The sequence below is a fragment of the Benincasa hispida genome, chromosome 9 (assembly GCF_009727055.1).
Source record: "Benincasa hispida cultivar B227 chromosome 9, ASM972705v1, whole genome shotgun sequence".
Lineage (NCBI taxonomy): Eukaryota > Viridiplantae > Streptophyta > Magnoliopsida > Cucurbitales > Cucurbitaceae > Benincasa > Benincasa hispida.
The window spans coordinates 16,423,892-16,435,058 of record NC_052357.1 but is presented as its reverse complement, the minus strand read 5'-3'; the positions used below and the strand labels follow the sequence as shown (position 1 = coordinate 16,435,058).

Here is an 11,167-nt window from a genome sequence, read left to right as displayed (position 1 = left end):
AATCTTGGAGAGACTATAAAGAAGGAAATAAGACATCCAATCAAAACAAAGTAAAAACTATGATTTTCCTTTGTCATCATCTTCACGAGGGATTGAAAATAGAGTATCTTACAATAAAAGATCCTCGTATTTTGTGGAAAAATTTGAAAGAGAGTTATGATCATAAAAAAAAAAAAAAAATCTTCTTAAAGCTCATTATGAATTGATGCATTTGAGGTTACAAGATTTCAAATAAGTAAATGATTACAACTTCGAATTATTAAAATCAGTTCAACACTATTGTTATACGGAGAGAAAATTACTGATGCTGATATATTAGAAATTTCATGTCTCGAATATGCTCCTACAGTAGCAATATTGAGAGAGAGGTTTTAAACAATATTTTGAACTAATTTCATGTCTTCTCGTGGTCGAACAAAATAACGGGTTATTAATGAAAAATCATGAATCTTGATCAACCAGGACAACATCATTTCCTGAAGCGAATACTGTGAATTTTAATAATAATCATGGTCGAGGTTGTGGTTGTGATCGAGGCAGATGAAGAAATAATTATTATTGGTGGTCGTTCTAGTCATTCAAGTTTCAAAAGGACCATACAAAATGATGATCACAAAATGAAAGCTCCACAAGATAAGAGTTCAAAAAGTGTTGAAAATAAATATTTCCGATGCGAAATGACTAGGCATTGGTCATGTACCTATCGTATGTCAAAACACTCGGTTGATCTCTATCAAGCATCTTTGGACAAAAAATAGAAAAATGTGGAAGCAAATCTTGCATACCAGGTTAATGACATATTAGGAAAAATCGACAGAATTAATGGAACATCAAGTATTTCCTTTGACTTTGGAAATATCTAAACTTAATGTTTATTTATTTATTTATTCATCTCCATGTTTTTCCTTCCTTTTAGTAGATGTTAACCTTTGTATATTCCAAATGTTGTTTTTCTTATTGTAATTATTTTCTTTTAATGCAAAAAGATGAATTATTTTCATATGTTGGGTGACTAAAAAATGAATAAAGAATATCTATGTCTGGCAGACAGTGCAACTACACATACAATACTTATAAGTAGAAAACATTTTTCGAAACTAACAATGCTGGAAGCAAAAGTCAATATAATATCAGGTCCTGCAAACCTAATTGAAGAGTTTGGAAAAGCAAATATTTTGCCTAGAGGAACAAAATTTACAATTAACAATGCATTGTTCTCTAGTCAAACAAAGGGAAATCTACTTAATTTTAAAGATATATGTTGCAAAGGTTATCATATTGAGACTGATAGAAAGAATAATATGGAGTATCTTTATATCATATCTACTGTCTCATATGAAAACATATACTGGAAGAGTTACCTACTTTATCTTCTGTATTATATTATACTCATATACGAGTAATCGAAACATATGCAACAATGAACCTGAAGTTCATGAATCCAGACATATTTACAATCTGGCATGACAGATTAGGTCATCCAGGGTCTATAATGATGAGAAGAATTATTGAGAATTCAAATGGAGATCCGTCAAAGAGCTAGAAGATTCTTCAATCTAATGAATTATCATGTGATGCTTGCTCTCTAGGAAAATTAATCATTAGACCATCACCAGTCAGAGTGGGGACTGTCACCTGCAATTTTAGAATGAATTCATGGTGATATATGTGGATCTATTAATCCACCAAATGGACCATTTGGATATTTTATGGTATTAATAGACGCATCCAACAGATGGTCACACGTGTGCTTATTATCAAGTCGATATCTTGCATTTGCAAGATTACTTGCTCAAATAATTAAGTTAAGAGCACAATTTCCTGATTATACAATTAAGACCATTCGTCTTGATAATGCTGGTGAATTTATATCCCAAGCTTTCGATAATTATTGTATGTCAATTGGGATAAGTGTTGAACATCCTGTAGCTCATGTTCATACACAAAATGGTTTAACAAAATCATTCATAAAACGTTTGCAGTTAATTGCTAGATCATTACTTATGAGGGCTAAGCTTCATATAAATTTGTATGGGGACATGCTATTTTGCATGCAGCGTCACTTGTACGCATTAGGCCAGTATCTTATCATAAGTACTCGTCATTACAATTAGCTTATGGTCATGAACCAAATATTTTCTATCTAAAAATTTTTAGATGTGCAATATATGTTCCAATTGTCCACCACAACGTACTAAGATGAGTTCTCAAAGGAGGTTGGGAATATATATTGGATATGTTTCCTCATCAATTATCAAATATCTTGAACCCATGACGAGTGATGTATTTACTGTATGATTTGCTAATTGTTTTTTTAATGGGACAAATTTTCCAACATTAAAGGGAGGAATTAAGAAGTTGAAAAAAGAATTTATATGGAATGCATTGTTATTGTCTCATTTAGATATCCGTACAAATCAATGTGAACTTGAAGTTCAAAAGATAATTCATTTGCAAAATACAGCAAATCGGTTACCAGATGCATTTACAAATACAAAGAAAGTAACTAAGTCACATATACTAGTTGTACATGTTTCATCGAAAATTGATATTCCAATACAGCAAGTTGTCACTAATGAGTCTGAAACACACCAGAAGCGTGATAAACCAGTGGGATAAAAATCCTCGAAAAAGAAAAATAATTAATAGTCAAGAGACTTGGGTGATGATGTAAATACCCATGAGGAAATTTATGATATGACTAATGAGGAAGATGAAATACATAAAGATAATACTGAGATTCAATAAACTATGTCATGACAGGAAAAAGATGGAACCAAACTCATGTAGTTATTTTTTGCATATAATTTTGCTCTTGATATTATATATGAAAATGATGATTCTAACCAAAATTTGTTGAAGAATGTCGATCATAGAAAAGATCGGCTTCAATGGAAAGAAACAATCGAGGCAGAATTAAACTCACTCTCAAAATGTCAGGTTTTTGGACCAGTAGTGCGAACACCAGAAGGTATAAAACCTGTGGGATACAAATGGGTATTTGTGAGGAAAATAAATGAAAATAATGAGGCCATAAGATATAAAGTAAGACTAGTTGCACAAAACTTTTCATAAAGATCTGATATTGATTATGAGGAGACGTATTCTCTGCTAGTGGATGCAATTACATTAAGATATTTAATTGATCTGAATGTATATAAAAGTCTGGATATGCATCTTATTGATGAAGTCAACATATTTATATGGATCTCTTGATAATGATATTTATATGAGAATCCCAAAAGAATTTAAGGTACCTGAAACATATAAATCAAATTCCCGAAAATTGTATTCAATAAAGTTACAAGATTGCTATATGGATTGAAACAATCGGGACACATGTGGTACAATCACAGGAGTGGATATTTGTTGAAAAATGGTATCAAAACAATCCAATATATTCATGTGTTTTTATAAAGAAATCATAGTCAGGATTTGCTATTATAACTGTATATGTTTATGACTTAAATATAATTGAGATTTCTAAAGAGCTTTCAAAGGAAATAGAATATCTTAAGAAGGAATTTGAGATGAAAAATCTCGGAAAAACAAAATTTTGTCTTGGCTTGCAAATTGAGCATTTAGCAGATGAGATATTTGTTTATTGGTCAACTTATACAAGAAAAGTTTTGAAAAAAAAAATATGGACAAAGCACATCCATTGAACATTCCAATGGAAGTTCATTCACTATGTGAAGAAAGATATATTTCGACTTCGAGATGATAATGAAGAACTTCTTGGTCCTAAAATATCATATCTTAGTGCAATTGGTGCACTTATGTAGCTTGCTAATAATAAAAGACTAGATATTGCATTTTCAGTAAATTTATTAGAAAGATATAGTTATTATCCAACAAAAAGACATTGGAACAAAATTAAGTATATACTTCGTTATCTCCGATGAACGATCGACATTGGTTTGTTTTATTCAAATTAATTAAAATTTGATCTGGTTGGTTATGCATATTTTAGATATTTATCTGATCCACACAAAACTAGATCTCAAACAGGTTATCTATTCACATGTGGAGGAACTACTATATCATGACAATCGGTGAAACATACCATTACAGTCACTTCCTCAAATAATGCTGAAATTCTTGCAATTCACGAGACTAGTCGAGAATGCGTATGGCTAAGATCAACGACTCAACACATTCATGGAACATATGGTTTGTCTTCTAGTAAAAATCTTCCAACGATATTATACGAAGACAACACAAACCTGAACAAAAGGAGGATACATTAAAGAAGATAGAACAAAACATATTTCACCGAAGCTTTTCTACACTCACAATCTTAAAAAAAATAGTGACATCACTGTATAACAAATTTGTTCGAAAGATAACCTGCCAGACTTATTTATAAATGCATTGCCTACCACAACCTTTGAAAAACTAGTGCACAATATTGGAATGTGGCGACTCAGAGATCTCAAGTGATGTTTCCATGAGGGGGAGTAAATATACTTTTTAAGAGTATCAAATTATATGAAATATGTACTTTTTTTTCTTTACTAGGGTTTTTTCTTAGTGGGGTTTTTCCTAATAAGATTTTAACGAGACATATTTCATATATAATGATCATCTAAGGTGAAGTATTATAAATATGTTAAATTAGGTGTAATATAGATGTCCATTATTAGTGTCTATTGGCCATGTGTCATTTATCCTTTACCCCATGTGTTTGTCTATGTGTCTCAAGATTACACACTATTAATGTCTATGTAATCCACTTCCTACTTGCCAAATTACCTATAAATAGTGGTATTTAGTGGGTTTTGAAAGACACACGTACTGGTGATCAATCCAAAAAGATTGGAGAAAGTGGAGAAATCCATTCTTTATTATTTTATTTATTTTTTGTTATTTATTTATTTTATATATTTATATACCATGTTATATTTATTTATTTTATTATGTATTATTATTATATTATATTTTCTCCATATTGGTGTTCTCGTTGTATACCGTTGTGTTCCTTAAATTCACAATAAATATATTTTTTCTTTTTTTTTCTTTTTTATTTTTAAATTTTGCTAATAAAGAAATTAATAGATTCATAAACTTATGACATGTCTCTAAATTTTTAATTTTTATATGTAATAAATTCAAAGTATATTCAGAATTTTTTGAGATTCATGAACCTATTAGATACAAAATTAAGGCTCATTTTGGTAAACTTTTGTTTTTTTAAAATTAAGCTTATTTCCTCAACATTTAATATAATGATTTGCATATTTTCTAGGTACAAGGGTTGAATTCTTAGTCAAATTTTAAAAACAAAAATAAGTTTTTAAAAGTTGCTTTTAAAAATTTTTAAATTTAAACCATTAGTAAAAAATAGATAACAAAGAAAGAAATTTGAAGATGAAAATAGTGTTTATATGCTTAATTTTCAAAAATAAAAAACCAAAAGCCAAATGGTTACCAACGGAGCCTAAAAAAAGTTTTATTTCTAATATATCAGTTATTTTTTTTAAAAAAATTGTCGATTATGTAAGAGACTTATAGAACAATTTTAAACTTTAGAGACTAATCATCACAAAATTAAAATTTTGCAGTTTATTAAGGCCCTATTTAATAACTATTTCGTTTTTAAAAATTAAACTTATAGACATTATTTTCATCTCTAAATTTCTTCATTTGTTAATTACTTTTTATTAATGGTTTAAAAAATCAAGCCAAAATTTAAAAATTAAAAAAAAAAATAACTTTTAATTTTTTTTTCCAATTTAACTAAAAATTCAACCATTGTACTTAAAAAAGATGCAAATCATTATAAGAAATGAGAAATAAATATATTTAATTTTTTAAAAAAAAAATAAAAAACAAAAGGATTATTAGAGGTAAAGGTTTTTTAAATTAAAAAATATATAAATATCAAAGTAACTATTAAAAAAAAAACAGAACAAACACTTCTCAAAATAGTTTATAAAACAAGCAAGCTTTAACGTCTTTCTTTATCTTCTAACACTTGTGAGTTTTATTTCATAGTTGAGATAAAATTCAACAAAACATGCATCGAACAATGAAGAAATTTAAAAATCTAAAATTTACCATAATATTAAGAAAAAAAAATTAAAATGATGCATTGTTGTAACATTTTGCCTTAAAATGAGTGCAAAAGGCAGCTGTACAGTCGCATTCATGCCGCGTGTTTCCAAGCAAAATCTTAATTTATTATCCTTCCATTTCAAGCCAAGTAAATTATAGTAAAAAATCTTTTTTCTTTTTTTCTTTTTTCAGATTTAAATTAGACGCGAAATAAAAGAACTTTAAAAAAAAATATTGGCCAATCATCATCGACCACAAAACACCCTGTTTTGTATATTGCGCAAATCCCATCCAGATTCATCATATTTTTATTAACGATATTATCTCATATTTATTTTCCTTTAATAATTACAAAATTAACTTGTGTAACTGTTCATTCCGCAAGCTAAGATTCAATTTGATATCAATGTTTCAACCATTTTAATTTAGCAAACTGATTTGTACAATATACCCTTCAATTTTAATTCGATTCCTATAATTTTAAATGATTATGTAAGTTTCAAGTCCACGAGTGGGTCCAAGTCCGAAGATGTATGGGGTCTGAACATCCAAAAAGGGACCGTCAAACCTGTGGATCTTGGGTCGACTAATTGAGCTTACTACATACACTTCACAACCTCGAGGGCCGCATATACTTTGACACTGCCAATATCGCACATATCCAAAGCGAGAGTCAGAAGATGAGCCTTATAAATAACCCTACTTTAGGGGTAAGCAATTTGCTTAATTGAGCTAAATACTTTATGTACTAATTTAAGCATCAGAGTATACTCGGCTTGGCACCACGTTAGTGTGAATAGGTCAACTACAACTTCAACAGTGTATCCGAACTAGAGGAGAGGGCTAGAAGGGCTGTCAGAAGTGAAAACAAAGTCCTATGTTGGTTATGGAAGGAAGTGATCATGAGTATATAAGCATGGACAATTATTTTCATTGGTGTGAGGCCTTTTGGGTGGTTCTAGAAGCAAAGTTACGAGGGCTTATGCCCAAAGTGATAAATATATCATATCATTGTAGAGATAGGTGGAGGTATGGTTGTCCTTATCATTTGGTACCAAATCAATTGTCTAAACCTAAATGTATGGGTGAAATCCTCATATTCCCAACAAAAGAAATTTAGTGAGCATTGTTCACACCTTATCTGGGTAGCCATGTTATTTTCCTTACCTTAATAAGAGCACATGAGATTTGTGCTCATGCTCGTGCACGGTTTGGATGTTGACTTGATCTGAACAGGATGTGCCTCAGGGTAAAGAGTAAGTTGACTAGAGAAGAATGGGGATGTGCCTCAAGATGAAGAGCAAGTGACTCGTGATAAACTAGAGTGCCCCGAAATTTAAAGCAAGCACTCATGATTTGGAGTGAATGGATTTGTTTGAGAGGGGAGGCTTAAAGTAGTACTTTGTTCACGGGGAGGATTGACTAAAAATGCAAACAAAGCTCCACATTGATTAGAGAAGGAAATGAATAGATATATAAGTGTGGACAATTACTCCATTGGTATGAGGACTTTTGGGTGGTTCTAAAAGCAAAGTTATGAGGATTTATATTTTGTTGTCCTTATCAGGAGCGAATGAGGATCGCAAATTAGATATTTGTGCCAACCATTCAATTCGATTTTTTAGTTTACATTTTTTACCAAATTTATCAATTTATTTTTTTTTTGTCTTGCCATAAACCCTAATATGATAAACTAAAATAAGTACAAATACATTAACTTATTGTCATGAAAACAGAAAATATTTTACGTATTTGATATGATCATTACTTTTTACAATTGAAATCATTTGCGTAGGTGACCAAATTATTATGTAAAATTAAAATTCGGTAGTAACCAAATTAAAATTAAACCTAAATAATTGAAACCAAATTAATAATTTAACATTCATTTTCATTAACAACATATCTTTCTAAACAATTAAGTAAATTTTCTTGATAATATAAATTGTAACTTCAAGTGCATCAGGTCACCCATAACATATTCTTAAAAGCGACATTAAAAATATTTTTCACTTAAAAATTGCGGAGAAATTTGACATAAAAGGGATATTTTTGCTTTCAAACTGGCGGGACAGCATGCAGCACGTTGATGACGTGTCCTTCCACGTCGGATTCTAATATATGTATTTTTGTTGATATTAAAATTGCTTTTAAAAAAAATTACCATTAGTAAAAAGAGAATTAAAATAAAGTCGTTGACTCTCCTTGGTCGGAGAAGCGCGTGAAGCTGAAACCGGATAGAAATGGCAATAACTCGGCACGTCATCGAAATGCTAATATCAAATATTGTCCGTTGGATCACCCGAAGATGTTCCCTTCACCAACTCTATTTCAACGGTCACGATCTTCCACGTCCAACGGTTCGGAAGAATCTTTCGAAATTCCATCGCTAGTCCCTACGGTCTCCCTATTGGCTCTCTAGGGCATCCCGACCGGTTATTCCGGTAGCCGGGAGGGTGGCTGGGCCCTATAAATACCGGCTTTGTTCTTCTTCTACTCCTTGTACCGTTGAGCTTCGCCTTCTAATAGAGCTCTGGTTCGGTTGGCGTATTAGCTCAAATTCTTTCTCTCTTCCAGATCTACGCTGCCGATTTCATCAGGTTTGCGAGCTCTGCTCCACCACTCATTCATTGCCATTTTTCTTTTCATGAAGCTTTGAGCATGCTTGTGGTTCTTCATTTCCCCCCTTCTTTGATGGTTAATGAAGGAATTTGTTTGTTTTGATGTGTGAATCCATTGTTTAGTGCTTGAAGTCTGTTTCTCTTCTTCTGAGATGTGAATTCTTCCAGATCTGACAGTTCTTTTGAATTTTTCTTTGGGAACTCATGAGTGAAACTTCGATTCTGTTTTGGGCTCTCAGAGATTCTAGATCTCGGGCGCTGGGGTTTTCTATCGTTTTCTGGTAGCTCTATTTCGGTTGTCAGCTTTTATTTGTCATTGTTGAATGGCTCGATCCGATTTGTAAGTACATTAAATGATGTCGGCGCACTGGTTTTCCGCGCTTTTCGTGTTACGGTTTCATGATTCCCTAGATCTCTGGTTATATCAAAGTTTTTTGTTGGTCATTCGATCCCGTAGCGGAATATCTCTGTGGTCGAATTGTAGATCCAGTCGCCTTCTACATGAGTGAAGGATTCCTTAGGGCAGATCTTGTATTTTCCAATTTTAGTTGTGTTTATTCCCTACTTTTGAACCCTGTTTGCCTGTTCAGATTTGTCGATTTATTTCTATTCATTAGAACTTCCTATAATTTTCTTTGAATCTTCTGAATCTGTGCTTGTTTACCCAGATTTCTATAATCCTATCTTGAATTCAAGTGAGCTATGTGGTAACTGATGATATTTCCAAGCTTAAGCAATACATAAGCAGTAGCTATCTATCTGATGTGACTTAAACTTAACGAATGAACTGAATGTTTTTGTACACGAACTAATATGGTGTTTGTTATGTTTCAGAGATGGAGACCTTTCTATTTACCTCTGAATCCGTAAATGAAGGTCACCCCGACAAGCTCTGTGACCAGATCTCCGATGCGGTGCTCGACGCCTGCCTAGCTCAGGACCCTGACAGCAAGGTCGCATGTGAGACCTGCAGCAAGACCAACATGGTCATGGTCTTTGGAGAGATCACCACCAAGGCCAATGTAGACTATGAAAAGATTGTCCGTGACACATGCCGAAACATTGGATTCGTCTCCGATGATGTCGGTCTTGATGCTGACAATTGCAAGGTCCTGGTTAACATTGAGCAGCAGAGCCCAGATATTGCTCAGGGTGTTCACGGCCACTTCACAAAGCGCCCTGAGGAGATTGGCGCTGGTGACCAAGGCCATATGTTTGGCTATGCCACTGATGAGACCCCTGAATTGATGCCTCTTAGCCATGTCCTCGCCACCAAATTGGGTGCTCGCCTCACTGAAGTTAGAAAGAATGGCACCTGCCCCTGGTTGAGACCTGATGGCAAGACCCAAGTCACCGTTGAGTACTTCAATGACAATGGCGCCATGGTACCCGTCCGCGTACACACAGTCCTTATCTCAACCCAACATGATGAGACCGTCACCAATGATGAGATTGCCGCAGACCTCAAAGAGCATGTCATCAAGCCCGTCATCCCCGAGAAGTACCTCGATGAGAAGACCATCTTCCACCTTAACCCTTCGGGCCGTTTCGTCATTGGTGGCCCCCATGGTGATGCAGGTCTTACCGGACGCAAGATCATCATCGACACCTACGGCGGTTGGGGAGCTCACGGTGGTGGTGCTTTCTCCGGAAAGGATCCCACTAAGGTCGACAGGAGTGGTGCCTACATTGTCAGGCAGGCTGCTAAGAGCATTGTTGCCAGCGGGCTTGCACGCAGGTGCATTGTCCAAGTCTCTTATGCCATCGGTGTGCCAGAGCCACTATCGGTTTTCGTGGATACATACAAAACCGGGAAGATCCCCGACAAGGAAATCCTGCAAATCGTGAAGGAGAACTTCGACTTCAGGCCTGGAATGATCACCATTAACCTTGATCTCAAGAGAGGTGGCAATGGCAGATTCTTGAAGACAGCTGCTTATGGACACTTCGGAAGGGACGACCCAGACTTCACCTGGGAGATTGTTAAGCCACTCAAGTGGGAGAAGCCTCAATCTTAAAAGAGATCTGATCCGGTTGGTGGTCTTGATTCCTTACAATTCAATATCTGGGAGATTGTTGTTACTTGATGAATGATTTTCGTGTTATCTTTTCTCTGCTGCTTTATGTTCTCTAAAGCAGATTATTATATTTGTTCTATTTCCTTTTCCTAGTTTAAATTTTCTTGTAATATTTTTAAAATTCTAAATACTATCAAAGTATCAATGGAATGAAAGAGCATTTTGTTAAAAAATATTGTGGTGTATACCTCTCATTTTGCCAAATGTCAAACTAAAAGCTAAGATTAAAAAATAATTTAGGAGGTTAGCATAAATTAGCTCCCATTATTCTTCTCTTTTTTTTGAGAGTATTACCAATTTAAACAATAAGATGGGAATTTGAACCTCAAATAGAAACTCCAAATGAGACCAAAAGGCATGGTCTAAAATAATCTAGAAAAGGATTAGTTATTAGTTACTAAAATGTTGTGG

At 33.5% G+C, this 11,167-nt stretch overlaps 1 protein-coding gene across 1 annotated transcript; it reads left to right on the top strand.

The window, feature by feature from the left end:
- The first annotated feature begins 8,499 nt into the window (after positions 1–8,499).
- LOC120085615 (S-adenosylmethionine synthase 2) lies at positions 8,500–10,844 on the top strand. Its single transcript, XM_039041687.1, has 2 exons — positions 8,500–8,657; positions 9,513–10,844. The coding sequence occupies exon 2, from the start codon at positions 9,515–9,517 to the stop codon at positions 10,694–10,696; it is 1,182 nt and encodes a 393-aa protein (XP_038897615.1). The 5' UTR covers positions 8,500–8,657; positions 9,513–9,514; the 3' UTR covers positions 10,697–10,844.
- The last annotated feature ends 323 nt before the right edge of the window (positions 10,845–11,167 follow it).

Bases quoted from the DNA above. Each gene is read 5' to 3' on its own strand.
- LOC120085615 (XM_039041687.1), top strand. From the start codon at position 9,515: ATGGAGACCTTTCTATTTACCTCTGAATCCGTAAATGAAGGTCACCCC.